This window comes from Stenella coeruleoalba, assembly GCF_951394435.1.
Source record: "Stenella coeruleoalba genome assembly, chromosome: 6".
In the NCBI taxonomy this organism is placed as follows: Eukaryota; Metazoa; Chordata; class Mammalia; order Artiodactyla; family Delphinidae; genus Stenella; species Stenella coeruleoalba.
Genome location: NC_137151.1, coordinates 65,454,171 through 65,475,719, shown reverse-complemented (window position 1 = coordinate 65,475,719; position 21,549 = coordinate 65,454,171). Strand labels below are relative to the sequence as shown.

The window sequence follows — 21,549 nt, the reverse complement described above, 5'->3', positions numbered from 1 at the left end:
AAATACAGATTCATGGGCCCACCCCAGATCTACCCGATCCGAATCTCTGGCAGGGAGACCTAGCACTCTCTGCATTAATAAGCCCTCCAGGTGATCCTGATGCAAGCTAAAGCTTAAGCATTTCATGTAAGTAAAAGCCCCCAACACAGGAGAAGACACTCCCAGAAACGTTACTTCTGGAACTCTTGGTTAACTCCTAGTCTGACTTAGCTGCAACTTGCTTCTGGGGTTCTCATCACCTCTTCCAGTCAGTTTCCTAGATTCATCTGCATCAGTGTGCTTTCACTTTCCTGCTTAGTTCTCTACTTGGGACATGAGAAAGTTGGGCAAGCATCCATAGTTTTAAACACTTTGTGGCCTTCGAAAACAATTCATTTTTAGCCCAGGGATTTGACTCTAGAAAATGATATATCAGAGTATTCCTTCCCCCCAGAGAACTTTGAATTAGCATACATTATATTTTCCCAGTGGCATCCCAACACTTTCCTTGCCACATCTTAGTTTTGTATAAGGAACTAACCATGTTTTGTTTTGTTTTTCACTTGATGAATCTTGAAAAACATCTTAAGCATGTGTAACTTTCAAAGAAGAAGTCCTCAGGAAGTTGCTTCCCTCTAAAAGATAAAGTGCCCATAGTTAGTAAAATTAAACTTTGCGGAGGCAGAGACATATAGCCACATGAAAAAGTGACCAACACTGTTTTATAATGTTGCATTTCACAGCAAATAATTCTTGCAAAGTTCTATTAATGATACTTCCAAGAACCAGTTCTCAGAGCTGATTTTTTTTTTTTTTTTTTTCTTTTTGCGGTACGCGGGCCTCTCACTGTTGTGGCCTCTCCCGTTGCGGAGCACAGGCTCCAGACACGCAGGCTCAGCGGCCATAGCTCACGGGCCCAGCCGCTCCGCGGCATGTGGGATCTTCCTGGACTGGGGCACGAACCCGTATCCCCTGCATTGGCAGGCGGACTCTCAACCACTGCGCCACCAGGGAAGCCCTCAGAGCTGAATTTTTTCTCCCCAACCTCATTACAAGTCTCTCCTCTTGCTCCCTGTTTGTGGTACCAAGGCAGAAGGAAAATCAAACAGCTCAAGTCCTCCATGGGAAAGAAGACATGTGTGTTGAGTTCACTGAATTCCTGGTACATGCATAGAGGACCGTTTCCCTGTAGCAACTAAGGGACCTGGGTTCTACCTGTAGGTTCCTCACAGGGACACAAGCATGAGCCAGAGGTCTAATTCTGGATAATAAAGTGAGTCAGGGTTTGCTTATGAAATATCAACTTTAAGTGCAATAGGTGAGGGAATTCAGGTAGGAAAGTCCATCATGGTGTAAAACTTTAAAGAAAAGACTTTGTGTTCTAGAGGCTCAATGATAACTCCAGTCAGAGGGACAAACAGTGGCCTCTTGGCTCAGGTATGGTCCTGCTGGCCTCTCCAGCCTCCTGGCCACCATTGTCCTCCTCACTCCATGCTTCAGCCCAGAGACTTTTTATTCAGGTCCAGAAGCCTGCCTTCCTGACTCAGAATTTTTCCATGTGAAGCCTCTTCTGACCCCTCCTCCCCCAGAACTATATCATATCTCCACAGTAGATGCTTTCACAGCATGTTTCCTTTGTGGCTCTTATCACAGTTGTAGTTGAATGGTTAATTTGTAAAGTCTGTTCTCCTGCTACAATAAACATCCCGTGAGGATAAGGATTGTGTCTTTCTTTTTCCCAATTGAATCTGATGCCCGGCACAGCGCCACGGTGTCAACTAGACACTCAAGAGCTATTTGTCGATTGGTTAATCGAACAAGCCAATGAAGGGATGAATCAGGCAAGCCTGGCGCTGGCACAGGAGTGTTTTTAGATCCTGACCCTTATGTTTTGCTCTTAACCTGTACTTTTGCTTTTCCGTCTTGTGTTTTAGTGAGTGTTCCCTGTGATTCACCACACCGTTTCCGGTGTGACAACAATCGCTGCATTTATCGTCACGAGCTGTGCAACCATGAGGATGACTGTGGAGATGGAAGTGATGAGAAGAAGGAGAACTGTAAGCAAAAGTCAAAAGGGAGAAGGGAGGGCTTCCCTGGTGGCACAGTGGTTGAGCGTCTGCCTGCCGATGCAGGGGACACGGGTTCATGCCCCGGTCCGGGAGGATCCCACATGCCGCGGAGCGGCTGGGCCCGTGAGCCATGGCCGCTGAGCCTGCGCGTCCGGAGCCTGTGCTCCTCAACGGGAGAGGCCACAACAGTGAGAGGCCTGCGTACCGCAAAAAAAAAAAAAAAAAAGGGAGAAGGGAAAAAGAAGGGCCCCCAATTTCTTGCAGTTTGCAAAATGTACCTCAGGGATTTCAGTTTGTTCTGTAGAGGCTTGAGCTGCACCTGTGAGTGCAGATCTCCATGGACATTATTGTTTGCAAGACCCTATAAACACGCATTACTCAGAGGCAACCCTTCCCCGCTTCTTCCTATTTCATTTGAACCAGATGTTGGCAAGTTCCTTAAGAAAGTGAGAACAAACACTAAATAGTGTTTGAGTCACACTTGACAAACTAATGGTTTCTCTCTTTTCAAAGATGAGGTTTGGTCACTCTTCAGCCTAGAGTTTCTAATTGCCAATCTAGGCATGGGAAATTCTCAATGCCCCACTGAAAAGATCATGTTAAATAAGGCAGCTCTGATGTTCACAGAGCTTATCTAATATCCTTCTTTAAAATGAAAATGTATTTCCCAGAAGAGAAAGATGATAGATTATTTTAAGAGATAAGTTTCAAACTGGCTGCATTTAATATTTTAGATATTGAAAAGTCTGTGCTTGTACATTTTGAGACTGTTTTAAATCTATCCATTGAAGGAGAGAGCTGATTAATTTTCTGGGCAATTTAATTTACCTAGAAAAAGTCAGTGAGGAAAATTATTTCTCCTGAGTCGAATTACTTTTTTTCCTAAAAGGATATTATCTGGGAAAGTTTAGATAAATGCTTAACTTTTCTATTTTCTATTCCTTATATTGATGTGGGCTTAGAATGCTTACTGTCAGCTGCCATCCCAGATGGCCATCCCGGGGACTGGGTGTCAGGGGCACTTTGATACTATTGTCGTGTGCAAGTTTGTACCCTCCCTCTCCCTCACCTTTTTGGGGCAGAGATGAACCTGTGGTTATAACATTGTTAATATGTTGGTTTGAAGCATAGCACAAAGAATGAAAACCCAGAAATAAACCTTTTTAAAAAATTGGAGCAGGTTTACCCCTTTCCCTCTTCTCTTTCCATTTTCCCTATCAATCATGCCATTTTTCAGTGGAGCCAGACATTTGTAGCATGTGGTCAAATCCCAGAGTGGGAAAAAAAGGGGTAGTAAACTAACATTCTTCTTGTGGAGCAGGAAGTTAGAGGAATCACTGCTAGCCATCACGGTAGGCGAACTGCAACATTTCAATAGCTTAAAACAGCAGAGGACTAAAGTTTGATGAAGGTCAGGCAGCTCCCTCCATCCTGTAATTATGCCATCTGGAACACATAGCCTTCAAGGTTGCTGAGGCAGGAGAAGTGAGAAATGGAGGAGACAGTTTCCTAAGTTCCTGGGCCTGGAAGTGACAGGTGTCACGCATACTCACAGTCCATTGGTTGGCAGTAGTCACGTGGTCCCAATCTAACTGCAAGGGGGACTGGGAAATGCAGGGAAGTGCATGGATATTTAGTGAACACCATTTGTTTCTACCACAGTGTACCCTAGTGTCACTAAAATTCCCTGTGCACTTTTCTTTCCATGCGTAGAACACTCTTAACCCCTCCCCCAGGGACATAACCCAGAGTCCCTCTCAGTAAATGAAATCCAGGAGCTCCAGGTGACAGGCACTAGTCATGCCATCAATTCCAGATGTGTTTCCTCTTGGTCTGGAGGCCCATAAACTAAGACACTAGTTTTATTTGTGTCTCCTGCCCCCAGTAGATAGTGGTAGAACAGGGGGAGCATAATGGAAATAAACATCCTCATTGGGAAAGAAGGAATGAGAGACTCCTTGCCGTCCCTGTTCTGTAGCAATTCTGAAATGCCACTGGGCCATGGTGGCACATGTTGGCCCAGGACAGTCCTGATGTACGTCTGTTGCCCTAGTGGAATTGTTAATAGAGCTCCTTTCCCTCTCACAAGCATATCGACTTGGAGAGTAAATTGTATGTTTACCCTGTGCAGACATTGTGAAGGCCCTTATATAGTGGGGATCGGAGGAGATTCATTGATGAGGTCAAGACTCTGCTCTCAGAGGAACACCTATGCCCATTTTTCTTCATTGTCTCTGCCTCCACCCTTTGGGAGTGGTTGCTTGTCTATATCCCTCTTCAAATGAAGAGGGAACAGGGGAGTATGCCCTCCTTAGGGGCAGTACAGCTTTCCCAGCCACTCCCTGCTTGTAGAAGCTTGGGGGCCCAAGAGTTTTGTCACCTCAGTCACAGTGTTTTGGTTTATTTGGTCGTATGTTGGTTTTTGATCTGCTTGCTTTCAGTTAGTTCTAAGTGTCAATAACCTTACTCAGTGTTTTTGTTTGTTTGTTTGTTTTGGTTTGGGTTTTTTTTTTTTTTGAGACACAGTTCTTGAATTTGTTGCATTTCTTTGCTTAGTTTCCCTCACGCACCTTTGGGTCAACTTTGTCAGTTATATTCAGGCCAGAAAAGTAGATGGGCAGTCATTTAATTCAACTAAGAGAGTTGACTGGTCCTTTTTAAACTTCAGAGTCTTGTGTCATCTAAATGCAGTAGGTTCTCTGCAAACTGCAGATTTCTGGACTTTATTTTCATGGACTTCTGCTTGTAAATCAACTAGTTCTTCCCCGAGCTCATCTCTTTCTTGCCAAACTCAGGTAATGGCAACCCGTGCACATTATTAACATTCCATTTTCTAACCTCTTTGCCCAGATTGACAAGTTCAGTAAACATGTGGTCCACCTTCCAGTTTTTCCAAGGTGACAACTTTACAAATCCTTTGCCACTGCGTAACACAGGCCTCCATCTTTCCCTCCTTTGGGATCACTTTCCTCGTTGCCTGCCTCCTGACTGACGCCAATGCCGAATATTTTAGGTTTTGTTATGGAAGTGCCCTACTTCTATATCATTGAGGGTAATTAATACTAGTGACCGCAACCAACAAATCGCAAACTCTCAGTGGTGTGACGTAGCCAAGGCTTATTTCTCACTCACGTAAAGGCCGGTGCAGGTTGCACGCCCTTCTCCATCTTGACGCGAGGCCACCTGATACACATGGTCCCTGGTTGCTGAGCAGGGAGGCACATGGGCTTTAATAGCTTCAGCTCAGAAGTGACACGTGTCACCTCCAACTCATAGTCCATTGGCCTGAACTAGACACATGGTCCCAACCTAACTGCAAGGGAGACGAGGAATTGTAGGGAAGCGCATGAGCTTATTTGTGGAGATACTGCCTCTGCCACAGAAGGAAGCGTCATGTTTCACAGAAGAAAAAGTTTTGACTTTATCTTATTCTTAAATTTTAGGTGTAGAACCGACTCCTAGACCTTGTACAGCAGATGAATTTAAGTGTAGCAATGGACGTTGCATTTCACAGCACCTGGTATGTGATGATGTCAATGACTGTGGTGACCATTTTGATGAGACGGGATGCAGTAAGTAAATACTTACTTTTATACTTCATTGTAGTAACTCAGGTTAACCTACTGGAAGCATGCAATAACATAAAGTAGACGATAACCGTGTTTCTCTTTAACTTACACATTGTGTTCTGAACTGCAGTCAAGCCCATAGCCACCTGTTATTGAACACTTATTCAATACCAGACATTGTGCTAAACAGTACATGGATTATTTCATTTCATCCCTGTAACAATCCTGTGAGTTAGGTATGGTCTGTCTTTCTGTTTCTCTCTTTTATACGAGTGAGGAAACCAGCTTACAGGTTAAATAAATTGGCTATGTCTTCCTGTCATTAAGAAACTGAGTCAGGATTTGAACTCTGATCTGTTTAACTGCAGGGCGTATCCTCTTCCCAGTTCGTTAGGTGCCTCTCAGCACCTTGAAGCTATTAAGTTTGTTTCTTAGTTTGTACATTTTTTCATCTTAAGCCAAATGCAGTATCTTTGGCACATAGGGGAAGAGTGGTCGGTGAGAATGGAGATGTCACAGGGGACCTTGGAAGGACCACTTATTTTTAAGAGAGGATTTTGTGTAGGGAAAGGGTGATGTATGCAATCAGGGGATGATTCTAGCTTAATATTGTGATGGAAATCTTGGAAGGGCATGCTAATTATTTGCACTTTGGTAGTCCTTTATAGCATTTATTTATGTATGCTTTCACATACATTCTCTAATTTGTCACTCAAGATAGCTCCAGGGGATTACTGCTATTATGTCTAACTATATAATAAAGCTCAGAGAGCTTAAGTAACTTGCTTGAGGTCACACAGAGTGGCAGAGGCAGAATTTGAACAGTCCTGGGACTGCAGTCTGGAAGAGCCGGCTTCTAGCTCCTCTGCAACCAGCTGTGCCACTTGGAGTACACACTGACTTCGTCAGGCCTCGATTTCTTCTTAGGAAAAAGGAGGGAGTTCTTCAAACCCTACAAGTCTGGACTTAGTCACCTTAGTTAGCTGCACATGCTTTCCATTTTGTGGGCTTTAATCGCCTTTTTCTGAGGCGCCCCAAAGATTTCCTGGCAAATTGTCTCCTGTGTGGGTTACAAAAGGAGATGAAGAATCAGCCATATTGAGTTGATTTGCCATTCGTTTCACGCACTTTCTCAATGGGGCCTGGAGTTTTTGACATAATAATGTGACTTGATTAAATATTTAAAAAGCGTAAACATGATGGAATTTGTAAAACCCGAAGGTAGATTTGGGTTCTGCTGCCTAGAGACTGATATGTGAATGGTTCCAGGACTTTGGAATATTTCCAAGTTAGGCTCAGGTCAAAATTGGTTTCTCTTTTAGTTACCTGTGCCAATTAAAAGCCTTAAAATTAACCTCAGTACTTTTAATTCAAATGACATTTAATTAAAAGCAGGGTTTATTTAAAGGAAATAGGTATCACAGGCATTAATATGGTATGGAAGCAGCATTTCTTTTCAGATATTAAGCGGATCTGTGATATGGAATTCAGTCTTACTGCAGTGGGCTAATTTGACTAAGACATAGAATTCTTATTTAAAACACCAGTTCTTTGATGCTCCTAATCCACTTGCTTTCCTTTTCTTTTCCTTTCTTCTCCTCTTCCTCCTCCTTTTCTTTTAAACAGGATCACTGAAGTGTTTTGGACATGTGTTTTCTTTTTTAAAAACATTTTAAAATCATGAAAGGAAAGACATTAACATTTTGCTCACACCATTGAGGGATAAAGAAAAGAAGTTAACCTCAGGTTGCAAATATTATTTATGTGATTACAGAGATAGATTGACCTGCTATTTCTCTGTCTGGTAGTTCTTATTCCTTCTTCATAAAATGGAAAATAGAGTGTCTACTTCCGAAATAGAGTGTCATATATCTGGGTTGGGGGAGATCTCTTGTATTATGAATTAAAATGGTGATTGTTTTCAAATGAAAAAAGTTACAGGAAGGTCTTTACATTTGAGGATGAATCTCATAATGTTAGAGGGTTCTGCTCTCGTTAAAGACTCTTGCTTCACAAGAGTATAACTCATTCAAGGGAACACTTGGTCCAGAAATTTTTACCTCCTGGGATCCCTAATCACATTGTAGATTTTAGAGCTGGGGAGGAAATCACAGAGCCTCATGGTGCACTTGAGACTCAGAGAGGTTATGTGACTGGCTCAAGGCTATTCATGTTGATAAAAATAGGGTCACATTTATTGAGCAATGCTGTGGAGACATTACTTACCCACCTTACAGAAATTTAAAAGGTAATAGAGAAATACTATGAGAAACTTCATGCCAACGCATTAGACAACTTAGGTGAAATGGATAAATTCTTAGACAAAAAATGCTAAAACTGCCTCAGGAAGAAATAGAAAATCTGAACAGACCTATTTAGCAATGTGTCATTGTTAAGAGCTCAGAGTAGACCTTTATTATAAGAGTTTCACGTATAAAGCTTTCCAGTATGAAATCCAAGGGCAGCATTCCATTGAAGGTTATTGTGCTTTATTTTGTGTTTTTGAAACTGAATGTTTTTAGTTTATTCAAACCACATATACCCATGGTCATTGTACCTTAAGGCAGCGGTCCCCAACCTTTTGGCACCAGGAAGACAATTTTTCCACGGATGGGAGCTGGAGGTGGGGTGATGGTTCAGGCGGTAATGCGAGCAATGGGGAGCGGTGGGGAGTGGTGGGGAGCGGTGGGGAGCTATGGGGAGCAGTGGGGAGCGATGGGGAGCAATGGGAAGCAGTGGGGAGCAATGGGGAGCAGTGGGGAGCGGCAGATGAAGCTTCGCTCGCTTGCCCGCTGCTCACCGCCTGCTGTGCGGCCCTGTTCCTAACAGGCTGTGGACCAGTAGTGGTCTGCGGCCTGAGGGTGGGGGACCCCTGCCTTAAGGGACCCTGAGAAGTGGCTAAGTTCACTTCATTGCCTACTATAGAAGACAAATAGATACAAATCTATTTTTATTTAAAAGAATTGAGTCAGGAGATACCTGTATCAGTGTCTTTTATTTATACGTGTGTGTATATATATACATGTATACACACATTTGAGATGTATCTATTTATATGTAAACATTATTTATATATAAATATAATTATATAATATTAAGATAGTGGAGCAGGTGGTTACAGTTGTAAAGAGTCCCTGGCTGTGATTCTGTCCAGAACTGGATGCTCTGAGAATGAGCCTGGCAGTGCTGAGTATAATCGGAAAATTGCCTCAAGGATCTGACATTACATGTATTTGTACAAATGGTTTTCAAGCCATTATCAGATATCCCTATACAGAGGTCTCTGGTACTCTGCAAAGCTTATGGAACGGGGTCCTCTCAAGGTGTTCTATAACTGGCTATCTGTAGGTGTTCTTCTGATACACCACTTGACTCTTCATTTGTGGCTGATGTGCTTTGTACTTTTCATTTGTAATGCCGGGATTTTGTTTTTCAGATACAGGAAAAGAAAGGTCATGTGCTGAAAATCTATGTGAACACAACTGTACCCAATTAAGTGAAGGAGGATTCATCTGCTCCTGTAGACCTGGGTTCGAAGCCAGTAGTTTTGACAGAAACTCCTGTGAAGGTAGAGTATATTTCCTCCACTTCCTATTAGGGAGAACCTTGTACTTTTTAGATTCTCCATTCATTCCTTTTTACTAAACATGGTTTAATTCCCTTCGTGGGGCTAAGCTCATGGTCCTAGCTCATGAGCTAGGACCATGACTCAAGGATGCCAGTTGCTTTTTCCCCAGGCTATCTTACTGGTGCCTTGCAGAGCATCGGGCCATAGCTCATCTTCAGTAATGTCTGTGAAACTGATATGACTAATGAAGACCTGAGTGATGATGGCTACTTACTGTACCAGTGTCTGAGATCAAATTTTCTTTTTTTTCTTTTTAACATCTTTACTGGAGTATAATTGCTTTACAATGTTGTGTTAGTTTCTGCTGTATAACAAAGTGAATCAGCTATACAACACAAGCCTTACTTTCTTCAAACAACACGTATGTATTACATACCTCCTTACGTCAGACAGAAATGAGTTCCCAGGTGCGGAGTCCTCAGGGAGCTTATCAAGAATGGTAAATATCAAGTATGATTTTAGGTGTATTTGATCATTTGAATTTACTGTTCCTATCTCACGATGTGCCACACGCAGATGATTAGAATCGTTCTTTTAAGGGCTGAAGCTTAAGACCTCAATCGAAAAAACCAATCAATGACTTCCCTTTCTGAAGCCAATTAGCAGGAGGGAAGTGGTACCAAACATCAACAGCACAACAGCTGCTTCCCCAAAGGGAAAATCTTATTCTGTTGTTGTACAGAGTCAGACTGCTTCCGTTTAAATCTGGTCTTTGGGGTTTTGGGTTCAATAATAGTCCCTACCTCAGAGAGTCTTGTTGGAAGATTAAATGAGGAAAAAACATGAAAAGCATGTGAAACGGTGTCTGAAACTTGGTCAGTGTTCCGCACACATTGGCATCATCGCTTATGTTCATCTGCACCCTTCTCATCCTTATTGCTCGTGAATATGGCTTTAAACAGAAGCAGGGTCTCTAAGGAATGGGTGGGAGCAGATGTTGCCCACTTGGTTTTATTTTGCCTACAGACGTCAACGAATGTGAGCAATTTGGAGTTTGTCCCCAGAACTGCCTTAACACCAAAGGAAGTTACGAGTGTTCCTGCGCCGAAGGGTTCAGGTCCGTGACTGACAGCCACGGAGGACGGTGTGCAGCTGACGGTAGGATGATTGACCTCGGGGTTAACTGATGTACTCAGCAATGCTGATGCGTACAGTATACCAGGAAATCAACTTTAGAGTCTTATTTTGTAAATTCACCAGCTACTTCTCTTCCAACACCCATCCACCCTCTTCTCCTCTCTCCTCCCCTGCCAAATTAAAACACTAACTACAACCCCCCAACAAATACATAGGAGTTAAAACAAGAGTCAGGGGTTACCTATTATTCTGGATTTAGCCTCTGGTCCACCTGGATAAAAACTTCAAAAAGTGGACAAGATGTCACTCTCCAGAGGATTCAAACAACAAGTGCTTCCCTGTAGGATGGTGGTCACCAAAAGCTCCCAGTCCACTGAGGTCAAGGTTAGAGGCCCAGTAATCCAACGCGGGTCACAAAAAACATTCCATTGAATGGGTCGCAGTCAGTTGGGGCAAATCAGGGACATTCTGTTGAGAAATGTCTTTTTATTGTTCATGGACTACTGATCACAGATAGAAAGCATCTGGCTTATTTGCAACTTCAATCATTAGCTCTACATTTTAGGTTAATGCCAATATTTGAGAATCAGGCCTGAGTGAAAGCAGTAATAAATACTAGATAGAAATGACAATAAAAGTCAGAAGTATCATAGTCCAGATTTCCAGAGGTCTGATCTAAATCAGCATATCTCGGTTAAGGGGTCTTTATGATCTTATAGATTTGAATTTAAAGTTTGTAAATGAGTTTAAGGACTTGATAAGAAAATAGCATTTTTATTTTGCAAATGAAGGGTGAAATGGCTTTTCAATTTCTTCATACAAATTGGGCTTTTAAAGCACCCATTTGACTAGCATACTTAAATATTTTACCCTCCAAGCATTTTTGACACTGAAGGAAAACTAGGATAAAGGCATTTGAACAGTTGGTGTGGTGATAAAGCAGCAAATTAGAAAATGTTTAACTCTTAACTAACGAGATGACTGAAATAAATTAGAATATTTATATAAAACATTATGTCAAGATAAAGGAAATATATAAAATGAACTTTCAAAAGTTACTTAAGTTAGATTCGACTGACATTATGCAAGTCAATTAAATTTTACAAATTCCAGGCAGTGCCTCTTGGAATGAGTCACCATTCACATAGCTGCTTGAAGTAAAGAAAACTTTTTTTAAACCAAGAACAAGCTGTTTTTTGTCATTAGCTAGAAGCTAAATCGGGTCACAGAGCTGATTGCCTGCTAAAAGAATCATTAAAATCTGTCAGTAAAGAATGGGAAATGAGGACTTCCGGGTAAACTTTTAGTATGACTCTACATATTGTATTTCTTCTGTGAGACTGAATGTCTACAATCTGGTCTGTTTTACTGTCAGTGAGAAAAAAAATCAGTGAAAAAGAAGTAGCTATCCAGGGGTCTCAGTCTTTGCTTAGCTTTAAACTGTTGCCCAAAGATAAAGAACTGATAATATCCCTAACAGAAATGTTAGCTTTCTACCTGAAATGGAGACAAGGATGTCGACAGTCACAGATTTTGCAACCCCGTTGATGGTCCGCTCTATTCATTAACAGAGATCAATTTTTAGAAAAATTCGTTTTTGTTTTGTTTTGTTTTTTAAGGGCAGGGAGGATATCTGCTGTTTTATATCCTACTGTTATAAACAAAAGTTCAGGTAGCATTCAAACAGATTAATCAGCCCTTCATGTGTTTACAGGTTACCCTCCTTTGCTGCTACTGCCCGAAAACGTGCGAATTCGAAAATACAATCTCTCATCTGAGAAGTTCTCAGAGTACCTTGAAGACCAGGAACGCATTCAGGCTATGGATTACGACTGGGATCCAGAGGGCACAGGCCTCAGTGAGTATGAACTGTGGCATCGGTCACTGATAGCAGTTGACTACATTGAATTATAAAGTGTTGAACTTTGGGGAATTTATTTCTCATGAGTGAATGTTGTTGCCTCAGTGGAAGAGGATGCTCCCCCCGCCCAGCGTGCTCCAGACAATTTAGCTGTGGCTGTGCGTCCCAGCCAGTGTTTCCCACCTTCTCACGGAACCTTCTCCCATTTCTGGGGACTATCCTTTCAGAATCACCTCATGTCCCTTTGTTTACTATCTCCTTGTCTTTGCCCTTGCCTTCCCCACCGTTGTACGCTTGGAAAATTTCTACTCAAAGACTCAGTTCAAAGTCACCTCCCCTCTGATGTCTTTGATAATCCCTCCTGGCACAGTTCTGGGAGCCTGTAGCATTTTATACACGCTTCTACTAAAGCACATGTTATGTTGAATTACAGCTAATTGTCCGCGTATTTTTCTCCCTACATCTTAACTGTGTGCTCTTTGGAGACAGAGACTTAATCGAATTCATCTCTACATGCCTGGCATCTGACCCAGGATCTAGTACAGTGTGTGTGGTGGGTGTTCAATGAAGGAAAAATGAATGATGCTTACTGTGGAGTCTCTCATGGCTCTGGCGTGTGGGAGACGGTAGTGGGGCAGGAAAACTTGTGTTCTACGCCTGTCTCCCTCATCTACTAGCTTTATGACCTTGAATAATTGTAACAATTCTCTGGATCTCCATTTCTTATCTGTAAAATAAAAGCAGTAATCTTGTTCAGGCTGCCTCCCTCTGAGAGTTGTTTGTAAAACCAAGTGAGATGACAGATATGAAAATGCTTTGCAAACTAACTATGTAAGATTTATTGCTGTTGTGTTTTCACATTTCATTATACAATACAATGAAATTTTCAAGAATGGTTCAGGGAGCTTCCCTGGCGGTCCAGTGGTTAAAACTTCGCTTTCCAGTGCAGGGGGTATGGGTTTGATCCCTGGTCAGGGAGCTAAGATCCCACATGCCTCGCAGCCAAAAAACCAAAACAGAAAACAGAAGCAGTATCATAATAAATTCAGTAAAGACTTTAAAAGTGGTCCACATCAAAAAAAAATCTTAAAAAATAAAAAAAAGAATGGTTCATACCTAGGAAAGTATGTGCCTTGAAAGTCAGTCTTCCTATGCTTTTTTTTTTAACATCTTTATCGGAGTATAATTGCTTTACAATGTTGTGTTAGTTTCTGCTGTATAGCAAAGTGAATCAGCTATACGTATACATATATCCCCATATCCCCTCCCCCTTGCGTCTCCTTCTTCCTATGCTTTTTAAAATGCCTGCTGTCCAGTATCCTTTAGTCTATACATAAAATAAGACTTCTCATCTATACAGCTCCTTTATTGCTAGTATGGACTCAAACTCTTAACAATTTGGCCCTGGTTTATCTATATGTTCTGTTTTGGAAACTAGAACGTGATCCTAATGGGGGTAAATAGGCTGAAATATATTTTAATGGATTACCTTCAAATAGAGAGGACTAAGTATCAATAAGTTATCAGTTGAAGCATTTGTAGCTAATAGCTCAAGTATGATACATTTTGAGGTTTGATCATACTGGTTAAATTGAATTATTAGTATTATAGGAACACCGAAGAGGTAGATGTGTCAATGAATGAACAGTACTTCACCTAATTAGACCCAGTTCCTCCCTTACCTGGTGCTCCTAACAGGAAACTGACCTGTGTGTCTTGCCTCCGCAGGTGTTGTATATTACACTGTGCTAGGGCATGGCTCTAATTTTGGTGCTATCAAACGTGCCTACATCCCCAACTTTGAATCTGGCAGCAATAATCCTGTGAAGGAAATTAACCTGGATCTGAAATACATAGTGCAGCCAGATGGATTAGCAGTGGACTGGGTTGGAAGGTAAGTTTAGCCTCATTCTATTTTCCTGGCCAGAGCTCCCCTCTGCTCACCATGGCACATGAGTTAAACTGGCCCAGATTATGGGCACACTCAGCCTCAGGGGCAGCTGGGTGATGCCTGGGCTTCCTGTAGCCTCAGCAACTACCTCGGCTTCCCCATTGTGTCATATAAACATCTTCACTTCCTATATTCTATGTGTGCCATGAAAATTTTGGGAAAGCCCCAAGGTCAAGATTTTATATTTTATCTAGGAGAGCATTCTTGCCAACAGAGTTCTGGATTCCAAAATGAACTTTCAGTATGGCAACGCTGTTCATTTTGTGAAGAAATGGGACAGCCTTACATTCTACCAGCAAAGCAGTTGAGATGAAACATGTTTCTTTATGGTATTTTTTTGAGGAGGAACCATCCACATGTTGTGTTTTTAGGAGGCTATGTTGTCTGAACAGATTGGAAATTTGACTTCCCTGTTTAATCTTTGGGTTTGAGTTAATAGAGCTGTTAGCTTTGATCTGCTCTTCTACACCTTCTAGAACTTCAGGGACCAGAGCCAGACATTTTGGACGATACCTAAATAAGAACCTTAAGTAGGTTTGTCGTCAGATACATGCATGAGAGGCAAACTGATGGGAAGAATTAATAAACTCCTTCTTCAAGGAAGAGCCTTGGGTTGGAATGACGTTTGTGGGAAAGTAATTACATTACAATCAGAATTCATCCATTTGCAGAACCTCTTATGTCCTTGAAATGAACTAATAAAGGAAAATGTTTGCTGCACTCTGGGAGAACAGAGAATCCTTTGTAGTATTAATTAATTTTCACCTTTTCGCTCACTTGTCTGGTGCTCTTGGAAGACTTGAGCATCTCTGCAGAAGTTAAGTAGGTCCCACTGTGCCTGCAGCGTAACAGGAGACTCATTTCAGCAACTTCTGTCAGGAAACAAGACCTCAGAGAGTCATGAACTGGAAACTCTAGGCTTTAGCGCTTCCTTCTTCAAACCAACCACTTCCTTCTTCAAACCAACCAACCAAGATCTGTCTTCTTGTTTGAAATTTTACCTCTTCTCAGCCTTAATGAATGAGTAAATGTAAGCAACTGCTGGAACTCTTTCTGCTTGTTAGAGACTGAGACCTGAAGCCTTAGGGATGGAATAAGGGCAGGATGGCTTTGCTGGGTTTGTTATTTTGAATGGCTATTTCCACTCATCCTTGGAGCTGATGCCAGATTCCTAGTGATTCCAATGGGTTCTTGGCTGAGGAAGAAGCCAACTCACAGGCAGTCAGAATGAAAGGCCAACAGTGCCTCACAACTCCTATCTAGAAGCCATTGTCTCATGATAGTGCCGGATGTGAGGTTCATCATCATTACCAATCCTGGCTGATACAGCTGCTTTGGCTGAATATCCCCTTCATCCGACACCCCATCACTTGTAACTTTCTACAGATGTCCCCTTGGCTGAAGAGATTGGGGCGTTCCTGGGAGAGGGAGGCTGTGCTCTCATCATCACTGGTGTCTGAGTAGCTGTCTTGTTGGCCAGAACTTCCAAACTAAATGCTCTCATCTTCACACCTCTTCCCCAGAAGTCCAGTCTAGACTTTTCAGTTGTTTAACTTTGTCTCTCTAAATTCAGGCATATTTACTGGTCAGATGCCAGGAGTCAGCGGATCGAGGTGGCTGAACTTGATGGAAGGTACAGAAAGTGGCTGATTTCCACTCAGCTGGATCAACCAGCTGCAATAGTTGTGAATCCCAAACTAGGGTAAGTACTTGAAGGAGTCCTTAATGTTCTAGATATTTTCCACTAGATTCTCCAAAAAATTATATCTTCAATTAGCTTTCCCTAATTGTACTGAAATTGTCCTTGGACTTTTTTGAGTGGCACCTATGACTATTTTCAAGAATTATAATATGCCCTAAAGATCACTTAGGACAAAACAGGCTTCAGAAGATGGACACTGTGTCAGGGGAAGGCCTCTGGCCACACTTTTTCCACAGCCCAGTTTGTCTAAAACCCAACATTTCTCAACAGAATTTAAGGATTGAGCAACACCTGATGATTGGTTTAGACTAGACATTGCAAAGTGGTGGCTGATGGGCTAAATATGGCCCATACACTTATTGGACTTGAACTTCACAGAGCTTTAAGATTTTTTTTTTTTGTAAACTTAGTAGATAACATTTAAATTAAAAATAAATATTTGTATTTTTGGCTTGAAAAATCAGGAGAACTGGTAAAGTTAGGTAGGTATGCCTTCCTTGACGCGGTATTGCCTGGAACTCTTAGACAGGGCTTTGCTTGATGCGGTGTTTGCCCATCAGTCTACATTCATAACTGCCCTGGTCCACCCATTTATCTTGCCTGCCTGATCCTTTCTAGATGTTTAAAGGGTACAGTCCCTGGTCTGCTCAGTTCTTCTACAATTAAGTATTAATTGCATGCAAAGTAATACCTTTTCAAAGAGTTAGAATGTAAGCTCCATGAGGGAAGGAATCTGTTGTGTTCCCTGATACGTTCCAAATACAGGATAGTAGCTTCTCACACAGCAAGCATTCAAGAAATATTTTTTGAAGAATGAACAGCTTTTGTGATTATATATTTTAAAAGGTCTGGATACATATCTTTGGACAGGGCTGGCCAGTTTCTATTGGGAAAATGCAGTTCTCAGGAAGGATAGATCACAGATGCACAGGCTCCCCCCTTTTTCTCCCTGTCCTGTGTAAAGTATAAAAATAGCATCATTTAGGACCCAAGGCTCTTTGAAAACCAGTTGATTTCTCCACTAGATGAAATGCTGCCATGAGGAAACCTTCTGTTACAGGTTTATGTACTGGACTGACTGGGGCAAAGAACCTAAAATCGAGTCTGCTTGGATGGATGGGCAGCGTCGGAAAGTCCTGGTTCAGGAGGACCTCGGTTGGCCAACCGGCCTTTGTATAGATTATGTGAATGGTGACCGGATCTACTGGAGTGACCTCAAGGAGGACAATATTGAAACCATCAAATATGATGGGACCGATAGGAGAATTGTTGCAATTGCAGGTTAGAAATTTCACTTAGAATTTCATATATTAAATAATTAATGTATTTCCAGTCTCTTTGCCCATTTTCGTAAGAAGGAACCCTAATCTTAGGAGATGCTTTTTATAGTTTATTAGATACCACTCTGCCCAGCTCCCAGCTGCTGATTTAAATGCAAATGAATCTATTAGCAATTATTAAGTCCTTTTTGTATAATTAAAAACACTTGCTGTCAGCAGCAGATGTTGAAATAACCGTTTCTTGTTGGGTTGCTCTGATAGAGATGGCCATCATGTGTTCCAATGGTAATCCGTGTCTAACCACTTCTAGGTACATTAGTTTTTAATGTGCTAGATTGATTTTTATGCACAACTGGAAACATCTAGGAGAGAAGCATTTTGTTTTCTTATCTAGACTCTACAGAACTACTACAATCCAGCACGTAACAGGTTTTTCTGATAAGTGGTGTCTTATGTTCATAGAAAAAAAAAGATCTCTGCCCTACAGATTGTTTTCTAAAAATAAAATCAAATCAGCAACTTGAAAGTGAGCGAGTCCCCTATAATTGGTGTCATTCGGTAGGCATTGATCTATTTTAATTTCTGTCATCTTGATCTCCTGGTGCAGCACACTTTCATGGTCGTGTGTACAGAGAGTCTGCCTGAATGTTGCTGGAATTTTAAGGTGTTGCCTAAGAGATTGATCCAAGCGGTTTGACTTCTGACATAAAAGTGGGGCTCAGGTATCTTCTTTTCAGTAACCTTGTTTTGTTTTGCTTTTCCCCTGTGGGTGAACAGCAATGACCCCTTATAGTCTGGACATCTTCGAGAGCCAGTTATACTGGACATCTAAGGATAAGGGAGAAGTATGGATCCAAGATAAATTTGGGCGAGACGAGAAAGAGAAATTGCTGATAGTGAACCCTTGGCTCACGCAAGTTCGAATATTCCATCAATGGAGATATAATCAGTCAGGTAGTCACCAACTTTATTTCAAATTAATGGCTATATTTCTTTTGGAAAATGGTGGTGGATAATAATAGGCTGATCTCCCTGTGCCTGAAACATGTGTGTGTGTGTGTGTGTGTGTGTGTGTGTGTGTCTGTGTGTATTTTAACCGTTTTGACCAAAGAAGATAAAATTGGAGGTCGAATGAAATGATGCACACCACCAGCAGATATGGAGTAAAAATACTTCAGTCCTTGTTGCTGCTTGGAGTTGTGGGGTTGTACTCTTAGGCCACAGAATCCAGTAGGTGTCAGATCCCCTGCTAAATGTGAGTTGGGTTGCCAAGTCACGTAATAGGCTTCGTGGACATCAGAAGTCTTACCCACTCTAGCAATTGCAAGGCCGGGCTAGTCAAGTCATCCTGAGCTATGCGAGCCTTAGTTTAAAGCTTAAAGGATGCATTTCTACATCCTCCCTTCTTTCTCATTTTCTGAGTTCTTGGTCCTGCTTCCTCAGGTTACCTGTGTTCTCATTCATCCTTCAACATTGTGTGGAATAATGTGAAAGGGAAAGGACGTTATCTTTTTCCCGTGGGCACATTTTTATTCACTGATGTCTTTAATGATTTTTATTTCAGACATAGGTAATTATATATCAAAATATTCTATCAAATCATTTTTGGGAAATATCTTCCTTTTTTTAAAATTAATTTTTATTGGCGTATGCTTGCTTTACCATGTTGTGTTAGCCTCCACTGCACAACAAAATGAATCAGCCATCCTCATACAGATATCCCCTCCCTTTTGGACTTCCTTCCCATTTAGGTTACCACAGTGTATTAGGTAGAGTTCCCTGTGCTATACAGTATGTTCCCATCAGTTGTCTATTTTAGAGAGTATCAATAATGTATAGTGGGGAAAGGACATTTTTGAAGTGAGGAAAGGAAATAGACTTTTATTAAGTTCTGTATGTCAGATTCTCTCTTCAGGATTAACCCAGACATCTGCTTCTTCAATTAATCTTCTCCCAAACTTATAAAGAGGTTTAATTTTCATCTCACAAGTAAGGAAACTGACAATAGGAAAGATTTAGTAACTGGTGCGCCCAAGTTACACAACCAGTGGATAAGCTTTAAACCCAGAAATGGTTTTTAAACTCAATGCCATTCACCCAAAAGCTCAGCACCTTTCTGTTCTGGTCCAGCTATCAGTGTACCCAATTCCAGATTGCATTCTGTGGCTGTGTGGCCTTTGACAAGTCACCTCCCTTCCGATCCCTGCATGTGAAACAGATGTGGAGCCTGAGGTCCCCCTGAGTTCTCTGATACTCTGAGAGCCTGAATCAGTCTTGACAAACTGAAGTGCAGAACGGAGGCTCCCAGGAGATTACACTGGCGGCAAATGCCTTTTCTAGGGATTAGCCCCCTTGTGTTGCTGGTAGTGATTACCCTTCTTCAGACCTTCTCCAAAACATTCCAGACCCCACTGATATAATAGCTCTTGTGTCCTAAATGCTCCTGCAGCTCTTATGTTTGGCAGTTTCAAGGGCAGGAGGGGAGAGCCCAGTATACCTGCGGAGCCCCCTCTGGCCCCTGTAGAGAGGACAGCCCATGGGTCAGGCAGAGGAAAATCTGGAGACTTTCCCTGAAAAGCATCTCAGCCAGCTGATACTCTGAGCCTCCTTTGCAAAGTGTTGATTGATGAGTAGGCCAGAGGCTCAGCCCAGCTGTGCCAGATTAGCATTTACTCTGGACCAATAGCTCTCCAATTTAGCACGTGTCAGAACCGTCTAGAGGGCTTGTTGAACACGCCTTGCTGGGTCCCACCTGAGGGGTTTCTGACTTAATAGGCCTGAGGTGGCCTAAGAATTTGCATTTCTGACAAGTTCCCAGGTGATGCTGATGTTGCTGGGTCAGGAACAACATTGTGAGAATCCCTGCTCTACTCAAAGGGTGGGCCAGGGACCAGGAGCATTGGTACAATACGGGGGCTAGTTGGAAGTGCAGACCCTCAGGCCTACCCCAGCCCTCTTGAATCCGATTCCCCAGGTTATTTGTACGACATTAAAATTTGAAAGCGTGCTCTAGAGAGCTGAAGAAATGGTCATGGGACAGGTTTTTTTTGTTGTTGTTGTTTTTTTCTTTGCGGCACGCGGGCCTCTCACTGCTGTGGCCCCTCCCGCTGCGGAGCACAGGCTCCGGACGCGCAGGCTCAGCGGCCATGGCTCACGGGCCCAGCCGCTCCGCGGCATGTGGGATCTTCGCGGACCGGGGCACGAACCCGTGTCCCCCGCATCGGCAGGCGGACCCCCCAACCACTGCGCCACCAGGGAAGCCCATGGGACAGGTTTTCAGTGAGGCTTTTTACAGCCATGCCTCGTCCATGGTCACGTTTTTGCATGACAGAGAATCAGGATTATAGAATGTTAGTCTGAGAAAGAATTTAGAGACGACCTAATCCTTGGATAAATCATAATATATGCTAAGCTAGTTTCAGAATTACCTGAGGCGCTTTTAATGGTAATACTTGAGTTCCATCCCAGAGCGATTTAAATCTGGATTTCTGTGACAGGGCATCAATCATTGTGAATAGCTCCCAGGTGATTCTGATAATCATAGCTCTAAATTCCCTAATCTTGCAAATAATGAAACTGCAGCCCAGAAGGAAGTTCTCCGTGGAGAGCAGGGGTGGAAATCACATCCAATGTATGCTTTGGCTGGACCACACTTTATGATCTATCCAAATTTGGGTGATGACAAATCTTGATGTAATAATGGGGTCTTACTGACCTTTTAGAAATATCTCAAATTGCTTAGTGCTGATTGGTTTTTGAGGTCATGCAGTGAACCAGACAGACACCTATCTTCCAAACCTGCCAGAGCTATAGGGGAGATAAATGCTGCCAGAAGAAAATGGGAGGGGTACAGCAGTGGGATGGAGAGCACGGGGAGGGACTGTGGCACTTTGGTGGGGTGGCAGGGGAAGGTAGCGTAAAGGAGCGTGAGTTGCCAGGTGGCACGCGGCTTAAAGGTGTTGGTATGCTGCCTGGGCTCTGAGGTCACCTGGCCACAACTCAGTGTATGGGCATGTCCTTGGTTGGGGTATTCGTTCCCTCCTTGGAAACTAACCACTGTTCTCTTCTGCTTCCCAGTGCCCAACCGCTGTAAAAAGGTCTGCAGCCACCTTTGCCTTCTGAGACCTGAGGGATACACCTGTGCCTGTCCTCAAGGCTCCAGATTTATAGAAGGAAGCGTCACCGAGTGTGATGCAGGTAGGGACACTGCCTGGGGGCCTGGGAGAGCTCCTTTGCCTTCGTTAGTAGGTTCCCTTACCCTGCTTCACCTTTTTCAGGAGTATGAAGAATCCCTGTTTACTGGCCTCTTGCAGAATAGAGTGGGGATGGCTAGAAAGAGGGATGGGAGATGTGGAAAATATGAACAGAGCTGAGTGGGACTTCAGGGGCCAAACAGATCTGGTGTTCCAATGATTTCTGAGAATTATTTGCCA

General features: G+C 42.5%; 1 protein-coding gene across 2 annotated transcripts in view; it reads left to right on the top strand.

The window, feature by feature from the left end:
• LRP2 (LDL receptor related protein 2) overlaps positions 1 to 21,549 on the top strand; it is a 198,449-nt gene that overhangs the window by 165,356 nt on the left and 11,544 nt on the right. For both annotated transcript variants that reach the window (XM_079924860.1, XM_079924859.1), the window contains 10 exons: positions 1,914 to 2,036; positions 5,492 to 5,620; positions 9,054 to 9,185; positions 10,212 to 10,343; positions 12,037 to 12,180; positions 13,912 to 14,077; positions 15,708 to 15,836; positions 16,897 to 17,117; positions 17,894 to 18,070; positions 21,194 to 21,313. In XM_079924860.1, the coding sequence (XP_079780986.1) occupies positions 1,914 to 2,036; positions 5,492 to 5,620; positions 9,054 to 9,185; positions 10,212 to 10,343; positions 12,037 to 12,180; positions 13,912 to 14,077; positions 15,708 to 15,836; positions 16,897 to 17,117; positions 17,894 to 18,070; positions 21,194 to 21,313 (1,473 nt within the window). The remainder of the gene's footprint in view (positions 1 to 1,913; positions 2,037 to 5,491; positions 5,621 to 9,053; positions 9,186 to 10,211; positions 10,344 to 12,036; positions 12,181 to 13,911; positions 14,078 to 15,707; positions 15,837 to 16,896; positions 17,118 to 17,893; positions 18,071 to 21,193; positions 21,314 to 21,549) is intronic.